This window comes from Sceloporus occidentalis, unplaced genomic scaffold, assembly GCF_023333645.1.
Source record: "Sceloporus occidentalis isolate IW3139 unplaced genomic scaffold, rSceOcc1.0.p SCAF_10, whole genome shotgun sequence".
NCBI classification, from domain to species: Eukaryota; Metazoa; Chordata; class Lepidosauria; order Squamata; family Phrynosomatidae; genus Sceloporus; species Sceloporus occidentalis.
This window is the reverse complement of record NW_028316990.1, coordinates 20,538,611-20,560,990: the sequence shown is the minus strand read 5'-3', so window position 1 is coordinate 20,560,990 and position 22,380 is coordinate 20,538,611. Positions and strand designations below refer to the sequence as shown.

Genomic DNA, 22,380 nt, shown 5'->3' with positions numbered 1-22,380 from the left:
TCATTAAGCCAAGTGTCCCCCATCCTATATCTGTGCATTTCATGTTTTTTCTCCCTAAACGTTGTAGTATCTTACATTTTTCCCTGTCGGAGTTCATTTTGTTCGTTTTGCCCTAGTTTTCTAATCCATTAAGGTCATTTAAAATTTTGATATACACTCATCCCTCCACATTTGGGGCTTTGATATTTGCAGATTTGATTATTCACAGATTTGATTCACATGTTCTCTCTAGGAATATCTAGCTCCTCCAGTGCAACTCTATGGTCAACTTTAACTAAACGTTGCACTGAAAGACTTAGAGACTCCTAGAGAGAAGACTCTACTAGGCCTTTGTAGCTCCTCCAGTGCAGTTCAATGGTCAGTGTCTGTCGGACGTTGACCACAGAGTTGCACTGAAGGACTTAGCGATTCCTGGAAAGGTGTCCTCTCATGTAAAAACATGGTGTTTTTGTTATTTGCAGTTATTTCCATATTCACGGGGGTCTTGTGCCCCTAGCCCTAGCAAATATGGAAGGACAAGTAGTTAATATCATGCACTATGCAGTTAGATTTGCCCAAGCATCTGAGGAAGTAGGCTCAAGTCTACAGAAGCTGATGCCACCAACGTCTCTCTTGCACTTAGACTCCAAAGGTGCCACAAAGATCCCTTTGCATATTGATCTTATTGCATGCTTCGAAAAGGTCCCAAGTGAGGAAGTTTCCAAACTCTCTTCCCGAATGGTTCTCAAAGCCGTGGAGGCATCCTTCTTTCCCTTCCTCCATTGCCCCCTGTTGCCTTTCCAGCGTCAAAGCAACCAAGGTTGCAAACTGATTTCTCAACGCTAAACAAACCCACACATTTCCCATGTCTTGAATATATAGAGAGACACACACAGCGCAATGACTCACCTGGTTTAATAGGCCAAGGTGTAAATTTATGTAGCCCTGAAGACATTGCTTGGAAAAGGGTTGGCCTCACCTTGGCTTGGAAAAGATGCAAGTCACGGTCTCTCTCTCGAAAACAATAACCTTCATCTGCCCATCCCTCCACTTACATAAAGTGATGGGAAGTCAGGGCATGGCTCCAGTTGGGCCTCCGTTGTTGTGGCACTTCTGACACCTTGGGTTCAAGCCATAGGTGTGACGGCGACAAAGATAGACATCCAGGAAATTTTTAGGAGCCTGCGCTACCTGCAGATGGGGTTATACTGGAAGGAGGCAATGAGATGCCTTCTAACTTCTGGGGATTGCTGTCGTCACCTCAAATTTTATCTCAAAATTCATTAATATAAAGATAGCCATGGAAACCCACTGGGGAGTTGATCACACTGGGGCTAGTTTTGGCTTTAAAAAGAGATTAAATGCATTTAAAGCATCCTGCAAATAAAGCGAATATGGCAAGCAATTGCACAAATGATTATCATACAATAAAGTGGCTTTTGGGGTGCCTTACAACTCTATGGTCTCATGTCTGTCCTGAAAATTAAGATAAAATTAATCTTGACCATGCTGGAGATTTCCCATTCTATTGGCCTACCAAGAAGGGATCCTTACTAGTTGCTTTTTAATGTCCCCATTTTTCTCTCCTCTTCCCACTTTCCCTCATTCTCCTCAGTTTCCTTCAGTTGCTGCAGACAAAATTAGTTTGCACTCAGTTTATCCAGTTGGATTGAATAGAGGTGCAATGGTTTGGATGTCGGACTAGGACATTGGGAGATCAGGGTTCGAATACTGTCTCGGATATGCAAACCCATTGGATTACCATGGGCAAGTGACACTCAGCTTCAGAGGACGGCAATGGCAAACCCGCTGTGAAGAAACTTTCCAAGAAAACCCCATGATAGGTTTGCCATAGGGTCACCATAATGTCAGAAATGACAACGTTGAGAAGAGAGGAGATGCCAAAATCTTGCCCTTCCCAGCAGGTTCTGGCAAAACCAAACTGTTGCAGCCTTTCTTAGGTTGTGTATTTTTCCTCTTTAATAACTTCTGCCATCTTGACCAGTCTGTGACATTGCTTGGCCCATTTTACATTGGAGGGTATGATGATTTCTCCTTGAGAGCAAGTTCCTGGCCGCTGGTAACCCGATGCCCCATTCCTCTGCATTTCTACCTCTCCTCTTGTTGACGGAGTGGATCTGCCACCTTGGCGTTTTTCATCGCAACCCATGGGCCCCGCAATTAACGCCACAATGGAGCCAGTCCTTCCCGGGGGTTCTTCTTCCTTGGTCGTGAGTCTCCTTATTGACACCTTCTGTCCGCAGGTGTATTCGTTGCTGGCCCTATTGCAAAGAAATCCCCCCAGGAGTGTACCAGGACATCTCGAGATTGGCATATTTGAGATCCGTACATGTCCAGAGAGGACTACCTTTTCAACTGTTTTGCAGAGCAAACTGTGGATGGAAGCAGCGGATAGGCAGAGCTGGATTTGTGTCGCCACGAAGCACGACGAATCTGCGGTCTTTAACTAAGGAGCACGTTTGTCCATATTAATCTTTAATATCCCGTCCGCAGCATACTAGGCATACTCCACAATGCTCAGAGGAGTCCAATTGATTTATTACCTTTAAGGGCACCAAATGCAGTTGCTACTGAACTACAATCCTATGCACACTTACCTCAGACTATTGCCTATTGCATTCAGAAAAAAATATACTGTATATACTCATGTATAGGCCTAGAAATTTATTTTGTAAGTTTGTTGGCATTGTTTTTCTTTGTCATTTACATCCTTCATGACATGCCCCTAGGTTTTGCCTCCGACTTATCCATGGGTCACATCAAAATGCATAATTTTGGCCTCAAAATCTGCCCTTGACTGATACATGAGGTTGACTTTTCTTTTGTTTTATAAAATTTCATTCCTGTGTGCTTGTTGTAAGCTAGTTGTTTTTGCGTGCCTTCCAGTTGTTTCCAACTTATGGCGACCCTAAGGCGAATCTATCATGGAGTTTTCTTGGCAAGATTTGTTCAGAGGAGGTTTGCTATTGCTTTCCCCTGAGGCTGAGAGTATGTAACTTGGCCATTTGTGGGTTTCCATGGCTGAATGGGGATTCAAACCCTGGCCTCCAGAGTCGTAGTCCAACACTCAAACTGCTACGCTGTGCTGGATCCTGCTTTTTGTAGCTGGTGTCATCTATTTGGGCAAAGAAGCTAGGATTTGGGGGACGCAGACTAATCATGCTGCAAACCTGAGTCCTCATTTCCTATGCAGAAATCTGACTTTTTGTCCTACCTGATCTAATGGGTCCAAATGTCTCCCCCACTGACCCATTGTGAGAGCACAATGACAGTCCATGGTTTATTGATGGCTTCTGGGTAACACAAGCCAACAGAGGTGGCTCTGGGCCCGGCTCACCGATAGAAATTTGACCAGGCATGAAATAATTCAAAGATGGAGGGAAGGGGGGCTGAAAGCATGCGCAGGCGCAGAAGGGACCCTTCGCTCTCCAGCCCAGATCTATAAAAGCAGGCAGGTTTCTCAGGTGGAGAGCATCCTGCCACCTGGACGCCTCTCTCCCGTTGCAAGAAAAGGCATGGCCACCTTCGTCCCGGTAAGAAACCTGTCGTAGGATTGTTGTTGTCGCTCTGTGCCTTCACGTTGTTCCCAACATATGGCAACTCTAAAGCAACCCTATCATGGCTTTTTTGGTTCAGAAAAGGTTTGCCAATGCCTTCTGCTGAGGCTGAGAGAGTGTGACTTGCTCAAAGTCACCCAGTGGGTTTTATGGCCGAGTGGGAATTGTGGGGTTCATGGCCGAACGGGGTTGATCACCTCCAAGGATTAATATTTGCAGTCCTCACTTGCCAGAATTACTCTGCCCCAGTGACAGACGGTGGCTTCCATGTCAGTGGGGTTACAAATCCATTCTAGGTTTTGCATTACTTCAATGGGGCTTTCCATGGTGCTGAGGCTAGTTAGGACAACGTTCAGGCCTTTAGGAAGGTCTTTTAAACCCAGAATTTAACCTGGAGTGAATTCATTGCCTCACAGACACGGGAACTACAAACTGCTCCTACTCTGCCTATGCTGTTTAAAAGAAGGGAAACCATTTCATCCTCACATACTTGCAATGGGTTTTTCCCCTGCTGCAGGAAAAAAACAGATATTTCCCCATAATATTCCTCCCATACTAGCGTGATCTGAAGCATTGCAAAATAATTATTCTGCAGAGAAAAATATGTGGCGTTTTTACTCTGAAAAACAGTTCTCTCTGCAGATGACTGGTTTCATGCATGGAGGAAACATCCTGAACTAGAAACCTGTTCTCTGCACAGAAAACCCAAAACAGGGTTTTGTGTGGTTTTTTTGCACAAAAAGCCATGCGATTTCTTTGGCACAACAATCCCTCTGCAATAATTCAGGACATTAGAAAACCAGAAGGAAACTGCACAAAATTCTCACTGATCTTTTATTCTTCCTATGAAGGTCGGTAACTCTTGAGAAACTTGTTTCTCAAGTTGGGAACGAATAATAGCAAATATTCTTCCTATCCGGCTATTGTTGGTCATAGGGGATTCCTTGCTTTTTTCCTTATGGTTAAAGAAACATTTTAGTTAAATAGAAGGCACAGGGCTTCAGAAATATGGGAGAGCTATTTGGTGAGAATGGAGGCAATGATGGTTTTGGCTCACAACCAGCTTTCTGAAATGGATGTAACAAGAAGCCAGTTACTATCTTGGATTAACTGATTGGATTGATTTGCATCGGAGGAAAGAGACCAAGTCTCCGAAAGCTTATGCTGCAATGTCTTTTGCTCCGTCTGTCTCAAAGTTGTTACAAGATCCTTTTGCGCTTGGGTTGACTGACTGATGGAAAATTAACTGGTCAATACACACACACACACACACACACACACACATCCATCCATCTGATTCCTAACTATATATGAGGGGATCTAAAGGTGTCTTACAGGTATGAACATTTGTACACCATTTAAGCAAATTAAAGCAATTCCCAGTTTCGTAGACATAAGTTTATTTACTCAGATGCAAAACAAAAAGATCCTTCCCGCGCAATCCAGTATGTCTCAATCCTTTGTGAGGCCACACAGGAGATGGTCACTTTTGTAAGTTTTTAATTGCAGTGTGCTTTTAAATTGCAAGCCGCTTTGAGTGCCAAATTTTGGGGGGGAAGCGGAATAGAAGTCATCATCATCATCATCTCCTGCTTTACCTTCCTCCCCAGTATGCCTCCTGCTATGGGAACAAGCAAGCAGTGCAACTCCTGGGCCGCAACAGCTACTTCTCCCTCTTTGCCAATCCTCCCTGCTTGATCAGCCAGCGCCAGCGGTTGTCATGCCAGGCTCCGGAGATGACTTTACGGCAGATCACCCAATTGATCCGGGTCCTGAGGCAGCTGAACCTCCGAGACGCCAAGGGGAAACAGCTCCCTGGCTCCCAAAGGTGAGTGACGCCCCAAAACATCCCAAACCCACACAATAGCCATGCCTTTAATTGGCCAAACAAAATGCACCAAACACATCATGTAAGCTTGTGAAGCTCCACTGGCTTCTTCATCAAGCAAAGATGCTAAGGATCATTCGTTGTTGTTGTGTGCCTTCGAGTTGTTTCCAACTTATGGCGTCCCTAAGACAGTGGTGAATCTATCATGGGGTTTTCTTGGCAAGGGTTGTTCAGAAGGGGAGGGTTGCCATTGCCATCCTTTTCAGCTGAGAGTGTGTGACTTGCAGGGTGACCAGATGTCCTCCTTCTCCAGGACATGTCCTACAGTTCAACCTACTGTCCAGGAGGAATTTCAAAATGTCCTCCATTTTGAGCATGACTAGGCAGCATGAATTTACATTATTGTTTTTGCTTTTATTTGGTCAAGTGCCACATTTTTCTTGAATGTCCTGCATTTTGCAGTGGCTTGTTCTCCTTTGCGGTTAGGACATCTGGTCACCTTGTCCAGTGGGTTTACATAGCCGAGCATGGATTCCAACCCTGCTCTTCACGTGTTCTAAATCCAAGGTCCAAACCTTTGTGGAAATTAAAATGCTATCAACCTGCTGCAATTTTACAATTTGGACACACCACTTAGGCTGCATCTGCAATGCAGAATTAACGCACTTCGACACCTCTTTAAATGCCATGGCTCCATCTTGTGGAATCCAGGGATTTGTTGTTTCTAGTGGTGCCCAGAACTTGCTAACAGAGGCTAAACAGCTCTCAAAACTACAAATCCCAGGATTCCATGGCAGTTAAAGTGCTAACAAACCGCATCATTTCTGCAGTGCAGATGCAGCCCTAGGGAGTTAGTTTATACTACCGAGTCTAACCTTGCAAGCTTCACTTGGTTCTTTTGCTCTTCCTTTGCCTTCCAGGAGCCGATCCAGCAGTTCCTCCACAGAATCCCAACAGTCACAAACTTCGGACCAGCATTGCCTGTCCTGCTTCCACCCGAGACGCAATTCTGGCCCACCTTGCGTTGGATGATGAGCTGTACCACCAAGAAGATCAGCTCAGTATCCCTCTTCCCTGCTTTCTTTCACTTCACCCTCAAATAATATTAGGGAGACCACATTCAAGGTGGCCCAACTAAGCAGAAGACCACCATTTTCTTCCAGAGTCTGAAACCTAAGCTTCACTGGACCAGGAAAGGCCCAAGTCTGGACTGTCACAGATTTATTATAGCATTGTTTATTTTTTGTGAGCTAGTGTGCATATCAGATGCATGAAGCGTTCCCAGCGAATCTATGCGCCTGTTCACTTTCATGCTGAGAAGAGGGAAGGTGACAAGCTGTAAAACTATTTCTCTCTGATAATAGGCCTGCTATCTGAGGATAACACTTCATGCATCTGGGGAAACTGGTGTGGTGAAATGAAAGCATCTGTCACAATAAATCTGTAAAGGTTGTAAAAGCTTGACAGTGTGGAGATAAGTTGTTTTTTGTGCTGGGAGACAGGTTGTCTCTCCCCCCCCCCCCCCCCGCACCGAAATACAACCACCTTCTCCGAAAGGTTTCCATAGATAAATGATTGGCTGATCTCAGTCCAGTTCAGGAAGGGTAGACCAGGGTTCTAATCCTTGCTCAGTCATGGAAGCCCACTGGGTGATCCTGGGCTACTCACACACTCTCAGCCTTAGGAGAAGGCAAACCACCTCTGAACAAATTGTGCCAAGAAAACCTGTGATAGGGTTGCCATACTTGAAGGCACACAACAAAGGATCTAAGCAGGGCAAACCCCAAGTGGCTACTGTGAATGGAGAGGGGCAACCCAGGCCTTGGAGTGTTACGGTAGACAATGATCGACAACTGGATGAGAGACGCACTCCCATGACCACCCATAAGCCATGCTAGTGTGTCAGTGGGGCACTGGAGGGACCCTCATGTCATTTCCAGTCACTGTTTTCACCTGAAAAGGCTTTTGTGGATGCAGGGGAACAGCTTGAAAACACACAGAAAAATTGTCCCTAAGTTGTCCAGTAATAAACAAACCAACAAAATGAAGGGCAGCTCAGGAAGCTTTAGGGGGGCTTAATGAATTGCAAAAGTAGGTCTCAAGGGACCACATCTGCACTTTCCACACCTCTGCTGTAAAAGGATGCTGGAGCACATTTCTGGGAAGAGCCTGGCAATCTAAAAAGTTTTAAGAAGGAGCACAGAAGATGTAACGCAGACTTATGTACTGCCTGCTATGTGAAATCAGTACCGAGGGGACCTACTCACATGTCCACCTTTGGAGCAATTCAGTGGGTTCACTAAACATGGCAGGGACGACTTCATCTCGAATACAAGCATTCTGTTACTGGCAAAAAGACCGTGACTTGCAAACTGCAAAAAGTGAGACAGCGAGGCCGCTTTATAAAAGGTTCTCATTTTATTACAGAATATACACAAATACACTCTCGTAACTACAAAGCTTTGAAAAATGACAACGGAGGCAGCTTCCATGCTCTGGATGGGCTCAGTAAGCCCAGATCCAGGTACTGAAGGTCCAAGCCCAATCCAGTAGAGCTGGAGCTCAGATTCTCATTTGTACAAAAATAAGGTTTTTGTAAATTTTCCTGGCAAGAGAAGATTCCCTTCGCTTGGCCAAGTCTCAGGACTAGAATGCATTTCAGCATCAAAAACACAAGATATTAGTCTTGTGATCATTAATCCCAATGACCATTGGTGCTTTTTCAGTTCTCAGGCCCATCTTTCCTTGCAGCATCCATTCCTAAGTTTGACAGACTGGCTGATTCCCATCCCACAACTACTGCCATTCCTTGGGAAAGATGCAAAGGTGCACACATACACACCCTAAAGCACAAGGATACAACTATCATTTTAAAAAAGGGACCAAATAACTCAGCTTCATTAAGCTCTGTCAATTCAGCTGTTTTGAGTTTTTTATAAAGGAGGCCCCTGAAGAGAGAAATGAAAGTTCTGCCCACCACTTAGGGCATAGCTCACTTTGTACCCTGGCACTACCCTGTCCATGGGGGAAAAAGCAATTAATTTAATCAAGCCAGCATACAAGAACAAAGTGCTCTACTGTGTTTTAGTGGGAAGCTGTGTTAGCTTTGATCCTTCCATTTCTGCAACACAAAGAAAATTTTAAGCCAAGGAAAGGCAGTTTTGTGAAGGAAAAATATTAATACCAAGCCCTCAGGCTCCCAGCTGTGGTGCCAATGTGTCTACCTGATTCTTCAAGAGCATTTGCTTCACACCTCACGCTTGGATACTTGCTCACGAAAGCCTCTTTCAGTCCACATTGCAATGATTGCCTTCTGAACGCAAAAGTGTCTTTCTTTGAATTCTGGAGAGGTTTTCCTGAGGCACTAAAGCCTCAAGGAGCTTGTAAGAGGCTCCTAAGACTACCAGTCACCCATCCCAACAGCCCAGAAGACCACCAGTAATCCATCAAGAGCACAGTCACCCATCTGAGCAGCAACCTGGAAGAGGCAGAGCCTCTTGGCTTGTCATCCCTACTGAGTCCATGGCCAGTCCAGTCGAGGTTTTGGGAGCAGACGGTCAGAAGGTGCTCTCCAGCAAACAGTGGCAGCCACAGCCCGTGGGACACACTTCCTGGGTGCGGAACCACTCCATCATGTGGCTTGTGTGTCCCCCATGCCCACAGGTCAGGCAGAAGTTGGAAGAGCCTCGCACAGCCACATGGCAGATGGCGCACTGGAATGCAAACCCCTTGCAGATGGCGCATTGGATACCACGCACCTCACTGCGGCAGTAACTGCAGTAGACACCAAATTCTGCCGAGAGAGCAGAGGAAAGATTGTCATAAGAGCCCTAAAGCCAAGATGATGACAAGAGGGGCCTCTTCCAGCAGCAGGCAAAGCACAGACACTAGGTTTGCCCCCAATCCTGCATTGGTCCCCCAAACTTCCCATTTCAGAAAGAAACTTGATGCAACATTCAGGCAAACAACCCAATGTACATCAAATGTGTGCCAACCAACCAACCCCCTCAAAACATCACAGAACTCCACATCCCCTTATTTCCTCTCTGTTTCCCCTTCAAAATACCAAGAGGAAGCAACACAGCATCACTTCTGGTCATCATTTTGGAAGAGAAGCACAGAGGAAAGAAGGTAATTTGGTATGCTCAGGGGGGAGGTAGGCCCACAGGGGTTGGTCAATTTGCTCCTGCCCCCATGTAATTGCCCACCCCTGGCTTATATAGAAGCTGGAAGCCTTCGACTATCATGGGTCCCTCAGCCTTCCACATGCAAAGCCTGTGTCCTACCATAGAGTTATGACTTCTCCAGAGGAGGGTCCAGAGCCAGGCTTCAACTCACCAATCCCCTTGTGAGGGTCAGGGGGACAAGAGACAAACTTGAGCACTTCGGCTCGCTTCTCTCTCAGGCCCCAGCGATAAAGGATCTCTCCATAGCACTTCTTGAAGTCATCAAACTGCTGGACATTGGCCGGGTCCAGAAGCCTGGAGGAAGAACACAAGAGTTCCCAACCTCGCCAGAAGTGGAAGCCAAAAGAGTGTGTCATTCGTCCTGGCCTATAACAGCCCGGCTCCTCTATTCTCCTCCCAATCCTTCTACTGGGATTTATAAACTAAGTCATAATATCCTTGAGAGACGGTGCTCTCTCAGTCCCAACACTGTTACAGCTCCAGCGAGGAAAAACATAGGACACAGCCTTTTCAGTTGGTATGTTCCTTCAAGTCATTTCTGAATTATGGTGACCCTAAATCTATCATTGGTTTCCTGCAGCTGAAAGTGTGTGCCTTGCCCAAAGTCACCCAGTGGATTTTCATGGCTGAGTGGGGATTTGAGCACTAGGCTCCAGAGTCAGAGTCTGAAGCTCAAATTAGTACACCACACTGGCAACATACACTGTACATATATACATAATCTGAGTAGCTGCAGAGTCTCCATCAAAGCCAAATCGAGGAATTGAAAGATCCAACAAACTCTTTCTTACCTTTTGTTCCTGTCGTGCTGATCCTTTTCCCGATCTCGGTGGTCAGGGTAGGCCAAGTTCCCCAAACGGAAGTCTTCAGGAGACGATTCACACCAAGCTGGCGTGTGGTCTGCCTCTTTGTTAACTGAGGAGGTCAAAGAATGGTTAGCAGGTGGTGGGCAACCAAATTGGTCAAAAGTCACCAAGGCCTTTGAGGAACAGTTTAAGGAGGTGAGCATATTTAACTTGGAGAAGAGAAGGCTGAGAAGCAATATGATAGTCAGCTTTAAATATTTGAAAGGGTTGTCATGTAGAACTTGGAGAGAGCTTGCTTTCAAACAGACTGAAAAAACAACAACACATCAGCATAAACCACCACAGATAGGATCCAAGTTACAAAAAGGAATACTGCTTGGAATGAGCCACTTCATCCAATGATATTTCATGGATTCCTAGATTCTTAAGACAGAATCTGAATCATGAGAGTCAGTAATATCCGGCAGACTGTGCAACTGAGAGATGATGATACAGGTATAACTTGGTCAAGAAAGCCTCTTCTAAATAGAGGTATTCCAAAATCCCCCCAAAATCCAAAATTTCAAAACACTTCTGATCCCAAGCATTTTGGGTGAGACTCAACCTGTATATACCAAAGTGGGTTTCAGTGCCAAAAAGCAGATACAGAACCCTAAAATATAAATGGCCATTCTGTCAACTATGTAAGAATATGATCCAAACAAAGATGGGAGGTAAGGTATCTAAGACCAGGGGAAGATGCAAGAGCTCCTTCCTCCAGGTATTTTGATGCAGACAGTCATCTGCCTACCTATATTCCAGCTGCTTGTGCTGAGCCCAGGGTCTGACATACTGGAACAGGAGCCTGAAGAGGTAAAGCTGGGCTGCCATGGAAGAAACAAAAGGACATACCATCACAGGTGGAATTGACATAAGACTAGGATTTGAAGGGAGAGAAGAAGTGGAGGGGAAAAAACAATGTCTTCCCGTACATATCGGCTGTGGCTAGCGGTGCGCTGAGGTAAGAGTCCCATGGGACTGAGGGCTCCCTGGGGTTTGGTTTGGGCTTCAAAGATGCTGCACAGCATGGCCAGGGTCTGTACATCATGGAGCTGGCAGTAATGTGCCACCCTGCAAGGGAAAAAACAATGGCTATGAGGAAAAGCCAAATCCTCTGGGCTTTTTGAGCATTTTAAGCAAAAATAAAATAAAATACTTATTGCCATGTCATTGCAATACAGTGGGGGACAGCACCCCTCTCTTGGGAGCCAATGCAGTCCTCTAACCCCTGACAATTGCCACTGCTGTGACACAGATATATAAAATGTCCCAAAGTGTGGTAGAAGAACCATTTCACCAGAATGCCAATAAGACTGGGAGACAGCCAATGAAATTACTGGGCAAGAGGGACAAAAGGAAGGATTCCCCTTCAGTTTCTAATCTAGGCGATCTGGTGTTATAAAAATAGGGTGATATCAATAATAATAATAATAATAATAATAATAATAATAATAATAATAAAACCTACCTTGTAAAATATGTAAAATAAAACCACTGTTACTCCCACCAATACAACAATTAAAATTCCTTTATAACAATAAAATATCCAGTGGCCCCAGATGGCTTTAGAAAGGGATTAAGACAATTTATGGAGGTCTATCAAGTCCTGAAGAGTTGATGGGACCCCACCAAGGGCAGCTTTCCTCTGAATACTATGTTCTGAGGATGGAAAGAAGTGTGAGACTGCTGCTGCACCACATTTGTGGGTTTCCCAAAGGGGACTGATGCTGCACAGGGGGAAGGGGAATGCTGGATAAGGGAGATCTGTAGTCTGAACCAACAGGGTTTCTTTCAGGCCCACTGATAATTATTTCCACGCAGGTATATATGGTTCCAGCTCCCCCAATGCCAACCACACCTTAGACTGCAATTACTGTGGTCACCAGCCACAGCACAAAGAATCCAATGATAAGGAAAAGTCCAGAGAAAGGAAACAAGGGAGCCCTTGGCACTAAGGGCTGTTTCAACTTGCCCCTCACACCTACTTTGCCCACCACTTTCCCATTCCAGATTTGGTCTTACAGAGACTCCAGAAGCTGGCGACCAAACGGATGCTGGGCCCAGGGGGTTTCCAAGTCTGGATCAGAATTTGGGTCGAGGCAGAGGTCAGTTGCTACTGTGGCCAATGACCAGACCTGGAAGGAAAGTTGTACAGGTCAGTGCCAATACCCCAGAGATGTTCACCTCAAGCTGAACAAGTTCAAAAACAGACTTTTTGCAGCTTAGACAAAGATTTCAAAATAGCTTTACAGTTGCACAACCCCTCAGCCGCACCAGAACAGCCATTTCTCTGCCTTGGCCAAAAAAATAGAGAGTAGGTCAAGCAGCCTTTGGGGCCTAATTTACACTTCACAGCTCTGTGGCAGCAACAAAATAAGTCCAGAAAAACCTGGACAGATGAATGAAGGGAAGCAGAATTCACACAGTGGTATATAGTGAGGGCCAGTTCCAATTCCTGGGGCAGGACTACAATTTGACATGAAACAGGAAAGTTGGTGATGGCAGGCAAAGAGCTCATCGTACCAAGAAAGAAACCAGGCGAAAACATCTCTTGCTGGGAATACAAGGGATGAAGGGATTCCCTCCTAGACACAAGCTCCTCACTCCCCATCCTAAAATGTTCTCCAAGCAGTATCGCTCAGTAGGGCTCTTGGACTAAGAACTGTACCTGCAAGAGATCCCTCCGCCCCACAGTCAACGCTGAAGCTGCGTTCTTCTGGCAGGTCTCCTGAATGTCAGCCACGTTGAGTCTGAAAGGGAACAGGGAGAGCAATTCATGGCCAAGGGATATGGTCAGAGCTTTCTCCACATGCCTTCTGTGGAATCACTAGCCCATGGGCAAAAAAGGAACTGTCTATTTCTCCCCCAGGATAGATAAGATAGAAACACCATGTTCCTGGTCTTTGAATGTTGGGATCTCACATGCACTGTGTTTTGTATTCTGTGTGATGAATGCAAAGGAGAAATGGGGGAAAGATTTAGGAATGCAGGCAAGCCAAGATAACCTTTCTGCTCCGATCAGGATGAACTTCACACACAAAGAAGAGCTGCCAAGTGAAATGGCCAGAACAGAAAGTCGAGGTCCTTAGCCCCTACAGACAGACCACCACCACACCGGAATGAATCCCTTCCACAGCTTCTACTGGGCACCTAGCATACCATGTCTGTATTCATGTACTCACATGTACAACTCCCCTAGTGATTTGTGGACAGGGAGCAGGCAAGATATGTCCTGAATAATCACTTTCCCAGCGGCTTTGATGGGCCGGTTGCTGGCATCGGCTCCCTCGCGTTTGCTCTTCCATCGTCTCGATTTCTACAGTAGACAAGGAGGGGTGTTATTGGCTGTGAGAGTGTCTTCTTCCAGGGTGGCAAAGCTTAGGAAGGACAGCAGACCATGGCCCTCAAAGCTCTGCCCTAACTAACCATCCAAATAGAAAGAGCAGCTAAGACACAGACAGAACTCCATAAAAGGCAGTCAGGACAGCAGCAAAGAGAGAAGGAAGAGCTGTTGGGTTTCAGGGACAGAGCCTAAAAGGGAGCAGAAGAGGCAACTAAAGCAGGAATGGGGGAGACTGCCTTATAGCAAGTCAACTCATCAGCCCATCTAGCTCAGTGGTGTTTACTCTGACTGGCAACAGCTCTGCAAGATTTAAGGTAGGAGTCCCAGTCCCATTTGGAGAAACATCTACTGTTTCCTTACCTGGAAACTGCTGCCTGCAGAGCACCTGCCCTGCCACTGAGCTAACATGCTTCCCCTGGAATAAGGTAAATCTCTACAAAAAGATATGCTCCTAGCAACAGACCAGATTCTGAAATGTCTGTCACCTGTGTCATACAGAAAGAAAAGTTTGCAAAAAGAAAACTTTTAGAGAACTCAAGGGGCAGTCAGCCTTGCAGTATGGTGAAAAGGGATAACTGTGTGGTCCACAGGCTTTACAAGGAGCTTTGAGGGGATTCCATGCAGCCCCTCAAAGGCCTGGCACCCTCTCCCAAAACAATTTGGTCAAAATGGCAGGGGCTTGGTTGAAAACAAGCCACTGTTCAATGGTTAGAAACCCCTTTATGGGGCTACTGTTGAAGGTGCATCCCAATCTAAAACAGCAAAAAAACTCACCCATCCCCAAAGGTGACCCAAAAGGGACACATTGCCACTATCGGTCACCAAAGCAGCAGCCACAATAGCATGCCTGCGGCCCTCTAGAAAAACAGCATGCCCTGCACCTCATGGCTTTTGGACATGCCCTAGGCAGGAAAGAAGACAGGAAGGAAAGAAAGGCTGGGAGATAAGTATCATTTTTTAAAGATATGGAGAAAAGTAAAAAGTTTAAGAAATAGGATATATTTAAGATCAAGATGAGATTAGGAATTGGGGACCAAAGTTACATCTGCTAAGGAGCAAGGAAAAAGAGGTCTGCTCTAGGCACAGGCACGAAAGGGAACAGATTCAGACCAGATGGCCATACTGAAGGAGATCTCAGCAGCCAAACAGGTCAGTGGGCTTCCACTGGGTTCACAAGAGCTACTGGTTTCACTGGGTTTCGTGATTTTTTTTGTACCTATGCCTATGTGTCTCAATGATGCTTTGCAAGATGATACAGGTGAACATCTTACAGGGACTGAGCACAGATTACATTTTCAGAGTGACTTCAGGTGTAAAAAACCCACCAACCCTTATTCAAGTAGCATAACACTCTAAAGGTGGAGGCACATATTGCCCACATCCTAACAACTTCTTGCAATGGGTTCTCTGGCCCCATCTCCTCCTCTTGAGTAGGAGAGAAGCCACATGAAGACTATCTAGCTGCCCCCACTCACTAATTTACCCCATATGGCTCAGTAACCTAGTAGGAAGTTACTGAGGGGTTTAACTTGCCATGGCATATCTGTCTCTGAACAAATCTTGTCAGGAAAATTCCATGATAGGTTCACCTTATGGTTGCCACACAACAATACAACAACAGACATAGAATGCTCAGCCAAAGGGGTCCAGTGTTTCCCCAAACTATAACAAAGGTTGGATGCGCATCCAGATATGCGAGAGACAGGCAAACAGTCACAAAGCTAATGGACAAACCAAGTACTTTTCTCTTCTTCTAAGCATCAGAGACACCGTGGAATGAGGTGTGGAAGCAGGAATGGCACTCCACAAGCACACAGCCAGCCTATGCCTGCACTAACACACACACACACTCATGGGAAGGGACAGCCATAACACCCCAAAAATAAAGACACGGAGCCTGCCCAAGAATAAGCCACTGGTGGCTTTGTAGCAACCACTGAGGTCATTTCTTGATCAGCAGGGCTTAAGAGAAGGAGGTCCCAAAGACCATTCTGGCAACCTGCGCACCGACGTCCTTCAGCCATAGATGAAAAGTAATGGAGCCCTGGATGCTTCCTGCTGGAAGGTTGTGCTACAAATGGTACAACACCTCCATCATGTTCTATTTGTATTAATTTCCCAATTATTAATTTCCCAATGGCGGCACATCATGCACATGACCACACTGGTACGGCAGTGTGCACATACCATTGGGTTGAATGGGGTGAGGCCATCTGCGGATGCTCAAATCTGTGAATGGCAAGCCCACAGATAGTAAGACCGACTGTACAAATTCTAGGATTCCTTAGCATGCAGCCACATAAGTTAAACTAGAACGAAAGTGCTATAACTGCTATACCATGCTGGCTCATAAACTATTGTTTACAGTCCTGTTTACTTTCCTATTACTACATTTTTACCCTCAGGAAGAGGTAATTGCAAAAGGTACCGTCACAGCTACCATAGACATTTCATATACTATATAGACCTTCATATGGATAAGTGGAGGGCACTGCTCTACCTTAGCTGGCAAAATGTCTTGGACTCATTCTAATGGTGATGATGACTGCATAGCATGAAGTTGGGAGAAAGACCTTCACATATCCATTCTATTAGCCAAACCACCATTATTGCCATGCAAAATGGAGGATGGGGCCCAGGCCCAGGCTTGGCATTGCCATAGGAGCCAACAAAGACAAATGAAAGTGAAGGAGTGAAAGTGCTTAGCATGCACACACATGGTCCACCATAGGCTCCCTTGAACTCCATCCTCACTCTAAATTTGCAAGAATACTTTTAGCCCTGAAATAATACAATCCAACCCCATATTACGGGTACGGCATGTCTCTCTAGTTTTCTTCCTACTTTGAAAATCTAGTTTTTCTTACAAAGGCACTGTGAGTAACATTACTCTTTATTTGAGAGGACCTCAAGGGCAGAAGTCAAATGTGGGGCTATGTCCTTTATCAACAAGAAAGCAGCATTCAGAGGGGATAAAAGTGGAGCAAATTTGGAGCACAGAAAAGACAGAGAAAGAGCCTGTTCTTCTTCCATCATTACCAAAGATTAAAGCAGGGATTGAAGTAAGATTGGGCTGCAGGTCAAAAGTGGATCCCAAAACTGTTTTGACGGCGTCCAAGAAACCCCAGGCTAGTTTTGAAAAAATTAATTTCTTTAGAAACGGCTCAAACATACCTGTCTGGGCAATTTGAGGTTTGGGAGGATGTCTGTCAAAACCAGAAGTGACTTTGAGTCACCTTTTGTTCTGGAAGAAGGCCTCTCCCGGGCCCAAAAGAGTTCCGAAGTGAAGCAAAAATATGGTGAAGTAAATTGGAGTGGGGTGGGGTAGGGGGTATGGTTGGCCCTTTATAGTTTGGTAAGAGGTATACAGTATGAGGCTCCCAGACCTCTGCCTTAAGAGAGACTCAAGGCCCTCTGGATTCTGCCAGATCTAACCTACTGAGAAAGGCCAGACGTGCACAGGTATTACCTTCGTTGACCCCCATTCCTCCCTCATTTCCAGCTATAATCCAGGTTCCACAAAGCCAGGCAAGTGGCAGGTTATTCTTGGGCCTGCAGGCAATGGACAAAGTTAGTCAAGGGCAATGGTAACGCAGGACACAGTACCGGGAAGTCGTTAATCGCTTGTATGGACCAACGCCGTCTGGCAGAGCAAGGAGACATCTGCACAGGAGTGTTTTTATGCCCAGGAAGAAGAAGAGGAGGAGGAGGAGGAGGAGGAGGGAAGAAGGAGAGCCGCCAAAAAAATAAGAGGGAGAAAAGAACACAACAGCTGAGAAACTCTGAGCTGAGGGTCCAAGGGGCTCCGAGTCGCAGGAGAGCAAAGAGGGCAGCCCAGAACCCTCGCTCCCAAGGGGAAACGCACCCTTTTCCATGGCAGTCACAAGGGGGGTAGGGATGTCATTGGTCACATTCAACAAGGCAAAGATGGGGAGGGCATAGCACAGAAGGAGTCGATTAACCAAGTCCAACCTGGCTCATCTGTCTGGAGTTGAACTTGTGATCCTAAAAGAAGCCACTAGCCCCGGATAACAAACTGTTTCCCCAGGGTCTGAGCTTCCTCATACCACCCTCCAGTCCTTGCTACTCGAAGGGGAATCTGTCAAGCACAAATAAGTGCTACTGGCAGGACTTTGAAGTCAGAGCCCTTGGGTTCAGAGGAACATGAGGCCCTGGGGACACAGAGGAGCCTGGGAAAGGAAGTCAGCCCTCCTGGCTGTGCTCACTGATGACAGACAAGAAGCAGCAGGAACGCTTTGCTTCCTTTGCTGTGTTAAGAGATCTCCCCCAGCTTGGTTATAAGTCACAAGACCAGACTGTTGCTGTTAAGTAAGGGTGGGCAAAGTGCGGCCAGGATCCAACGCCAGCGCTTCCATTCTGCTTTTTTCCAAGGAGGTTTATTTTTAAACTACGAGGGGGGAAGAACCTCGCTCTATATTTTTGCAGCTGTGATTCTCAAATTCTACTCTTGCGGTTGTTGAGATTTCACCTCCCAGATGTCCTATTCAGTATGGCCAATGCTCAGGAATTATGGGAGTTGAAATCCCAAACCTCTGATGGACAGATTTTGAGAAACAAACAGCTGCCTCATCTTCTGTCATATCAGCAAAGTTGGTCAGCACTGCTACTGTAAGGAACACTCTGAGAGATGGCCTCTGTCTGTCCTGTAACAGTATAACAGAGGCTGAGAGAGCTTCTTTACATAAATTGCCTGCTCATGAATGTGTGCTCCTGGTCCTCTTTTGAATGTTGCCTACTGTTGTGGCTGCCACCCCCAGGGAACGTATCCACCTATGGTAACTTTCGATGCATCAAAATAGTCCCTAAGTTTGACCAAAGGCTGGTGCCAAAAAATTATGTTATGGTCCCTGTTGGCTGAGTGAAATTTGGTGTCCAAATTAGCATAAACTCTATGGCATGTATGGCCAGCTCCCTGGGTTGCACTGGGATCCATTTTGAAGCAAAGGAATTTTCCAGCTGGGTCAGAAACTTCCATTTTAAGATGACAGACAGCTGCAGACCCTCTAGTTCCGAAAGCTACAAGACCCCTTCCTAGTGGTACCATTAGCTTCTGTGTCCTCACAAGGAAGGTTGGTTTCCTGCCACCCAACCATTTTACTGGAGAGCTCCCAGTGTGTTTCAGAAACATACCCAATCATTTGTCACAAAACCTCGCACCCTTAGCCAGGATTCAATATTCAGATGCCTGCTTTCTGTCTAGGCTGTATGTTAAGGGAATGTAGCAATTTTGCCCTGTGGCTTTTGCAGAAGAGCTCATCTGTCCTCTCAAGTCAATGAGAGATTGTATGCCATAGGCAGGTTTACTCTTTTATATTTGTTGTTTTTATGTACAGCGCTGTGCAAATCTACAGCGCTATATAAATGAATAATAATAATAATAATAATAATAATGAGATAGCCCTAAAGATACTTCAGTTTGTGCAGTTCTTTCTCATGTCTGCAAGACAATCCTGAGAAATTCCACTAACCAAACACTTACCCTTTCCTTGTAGTAAAAGGAGCTGATGGAAACCTGTTCCTTCTCGCTACGTGTGGGACTCCCACCGTACAAGCGCAAGTTGCCAGGGGTCTCTGTCCGGATCTTCATGGGAGTGATGAGGCCACTATGGTAGGCTGAGAGTGCCGACAAGGATCTGAAGGCAGGAAACAGTCCAGAAAGTCATTTGTACACACTGCACACTGAGGTTAGAGCCAAGAATATTTGAACATCTTGGGAATTTGCTTTCTATTGAGTCAGGCCATTAGTCTAATAATAATCTCCAAGATCTCAGGTAGGTGAACCTCAGCAGCTTAAATCCCAGTGAATGAACCTGAGAACTTCTACATATAAAGCCTGTGTTGCACTACTTTGCAAACATCCCAAAAGCCTTAATGAATTTATACTGAAATGTCTACCTCCCTCATTCTCATAAAAGGAAAGAGAATCCACAGTACGCAGAGCACACTACGACTAACACAAAACTTGTAAAATTGCTTTTAAGAAGAATGTGTGTGTATGTATGCATTATCACACTGATGCCACCCACAACTGAAGAGTGGTACTACTACAGTATGTGTTGTACTCATTCTTCTTCAAAGTAACTTTCCAAGTTCTGCCCTCACACCTCTTCCCACTGGGATGGTTTCTTTAAGTACAGTCTACTACAATTACTGATCTAGTTACCGGGGAGTTGGTTCTGTTGGAGAGACTGTGCGGTGCATTGTCATAGGTCTGGTGAAGTACACCAAATAACCTGCAAAGATTAGAGACTCACATTGAAGAATACAGCACACGATTATCAAATAAAAAGATGGCACCATCTGTAGATGAACTCTGTACAGTGAAATAAGCTCTAACAACAGGATGCATATCTCAAGCTGGCTCTAATTACATGGAAAGGCAACTAGAATCAAGTCTCTGAATATTTTGCTATTCTGATTGAGCATGGCATACAGTCCCAGATTAAATACACAGCATTTGGAGATCACAGTCTCTGTATTTATCTGAAACAGGAACTTGCTGACTCTAATAACTGTGAAGCGCATGGATGAGACCCAGAGAAATCCCATAAGACCAGCCAGGAACTTTGATATTCAGCATCTCCACTCCCTTGCAGTACACTTCCTTTCCTCATGTATTGCAGAAAGGAAAAAAGAAATTAGGCACACTGGGGAAATGAAAACCTCTTAGAAGCTCAAACAGATGAGTCAACCAGGGAGTGAATAGGGGCTGCTACAGAGAAAGTACTGTTGGGTGTTCACACCAAAGTGTCCTCACAAGGTGTTGGGACATACAAAAGGGCCTTGCTGAAGATCTTGGATTCAAGTATCATCATCCTTACTTTACACTTTTTATTTTTAATAAATAGCAATTGTTGGAGGACATTTTGGGCAAAAAGAATTATATTTTTGGGATGGATGGGGACAGAGGAAGGAGTCCCTTAACCTCTAACTCCCTAACCTCATGCTACTGCATGTGCCCTCCATGAGCACACTTTGCAATTTTAAAAAATTGAGCACAGAGCTGAAGAGATTACCCTCAGGTGGTCACATGCATCCTGCAGGCCACACTTCACCCAACCCCCTTGTTTAGAATCACCATAGTTAAACCTTAACCAACCTGCCCCACAAAACCGGGCTCCAGAAGTGCGTGGGAATGGAATATTGGAATCCTGATAGGAACCGTAGGCATTGGAGACCCTGGGAAAGGTTGGTAAAGGTGGAGTTACCGAGTTTGGGAGTGCGTAGAGGTTGCCAGAGGTGCTGTCCTCTTGGTTCTGGAACAGAAAAACCACACAAAATTGCATACACAGCCAACTTCATTTGGTCTTGTGGCTTCAAGACTACAGAACCAACAAAGGGACCACAATCCAGGGATAGAGTATGTGGCTCTCCCACAGCTGGTTTTCTGCACCACTGTCTCATATTTTTTTCAAGTGTTTGAACTGCTAAGAACTAACAATCCATTTCCTACCACAACAGACTCCAGGCAGGAGACCAACTGGCGCAGACATGGCTCTAGGCAGCACTGGTTCCGCTTCACTTTCTGCATGGATGTATCCTTCAAGATCTGCAAGAGGGCCCAGATGAAATTTGAACAGTTTGGTTCAGCTTTACCCTCAGCCTTCCCACAAATTTACAGACAAACTGAAGGTTCCAAAACTGAGGAGTCATCCTGAGACTCCTCAGGAACATAGCTTGGAAAGTTATGTTTAAAGTAATTTGTCCCTGTTATTCAGTTGGATAAACAAGCCGTGAACTTTTACTCAATGTGATGTCACAAAAATAATTTGCCACATTACTTATGCTGTACATTACTTTTCTATTACTTTCAGCTTAGAAAGAAAAACCTTTATGATAACAAAATGGAATAAAACACCTATTACGAATAATAATACTAATAAAAAGCCCCTAATTGTGCCTGCCATTTTAGGCCCAGAAGGAGCCTTTTTCCAATAAGGAAATCAACTGAAAATCAATTTGTAATCTTTTTTTAATATAAAAATTGCCAAATGGCAAGGGGGGGGGGGGGGGCTTGCATGAATCTCAAATTCTCCCCACCACACAGGCACTTTGCCATAGCCACCAGTCATCCCTAGCCACCCTCCAGAGATATGATTGCATACAGTCCCCACCTTGAGCAGCTTGGCTTTCATGGTGGAAGGGATGGTTGTCTGGTTGACAAACTGAAAGGAAGGGGCAGCATTGTTGGGATACTGTGCGGGGAACATCACCAGCATCTTCACCCGGTGGTTACTGCAATGCACTGAGACCGTACAGCTGCGATTCACTGCATCCATCTGCACACACAGCAACATCATGAGAGAGAGTTTCAAGTGAGAGGTTACATATGAAACTGTGAGACGCTTTCTTTCAGTGGCCTCCAAGGGGCCTAAAGCCACCTAACAGCTTGGAGCCTTCAGTACAGAGATGAAAATCATGTGGCCCTCCAGATATTGCTAGACTGCAAGGCCCAGAAACCCTAGCCAGCATAACCAAAGTTGGACTGCAGCTTCCAGCATCCTTCAACAACAATTGAAGGACTGCATGATTCATACCTTTTCCTCATTACCCAAAATATTTGGAACCAGTGTTATGGGTTTCTGAGTTTTTCAGATTT

At 45.4% G+C, this 22,380-nt stretch overlaps 1 protein-coding gene across 2 annotated transcripts in view; it reads right to left on the bottom strand.

Moving 5' to 3' along the window:
* Window positions 1–6,245: 6,245 nt before the first annotated feature.
* WDR59 (WD repeat domain 59) overlaps window positions 6,246–22,380 on the bottom strand; it is a 29,540-nt gene continuing 13,405 nt past the window's right edge. Inside the window, exons 14-26 of one of the 2 annotated variants that reach the window (XM_089476834.1) lie at window positions 21,896–22,060; window positions 21,235–21,330; window positions 20,881–21,037; window positions 19,945–20,014; window positions 19,261–19,414; window positions 13,600–13,733; window positions 13,086–13,167; window positions 12,440–12,552; window positions 11,350–11,488; window positions 11,169–11,241; window positions 10,364–10,487; window positions 9,724–9,866; window positions 7,782–9,178 (exon numbers count right to left, since the gene is read on the bottom strand). In XM_089476834.1, the coding sequence (XP_089332960.1) occupies window positions 8,943–9,178; window positions 9,724–9,866; window positions 10,364–10,487; window positions 11,169–11,241; window positions 11,350–11,488; window positions 12,440–12,552; window positions 13,086–13,167; window positions 13,600–13,733; window positions 19,261–19,414; window positions 19,945–20,014; window positions 20,881–21,037; window positions 21,235–21,330; window positions 21,896–22,060 (1,686 nt within the window). In that variant the 3' untranslated portion in view covers window positions 7,782–8,942. Of the gene's footprint in view, window positions 6,422–7,781; window positions 9,179–9,723; window positions 9,867–10,363; window positions 10,488–11,168; window positions 11,242–11,349; window positions 11,489–12,439; window positions 12,553–13,085; window positions 13,168–13,599; window positions 13,734–19,260; window positions 19,415–19,944; window positions 20,015–20,880; window positions 21,038–21,234; window positions 21,331–21,895; window positions 22,061–22,380 lie in introns of those variants that run through there. The other variant, XM_089476836.1, reaches the window with a different exon arrangement.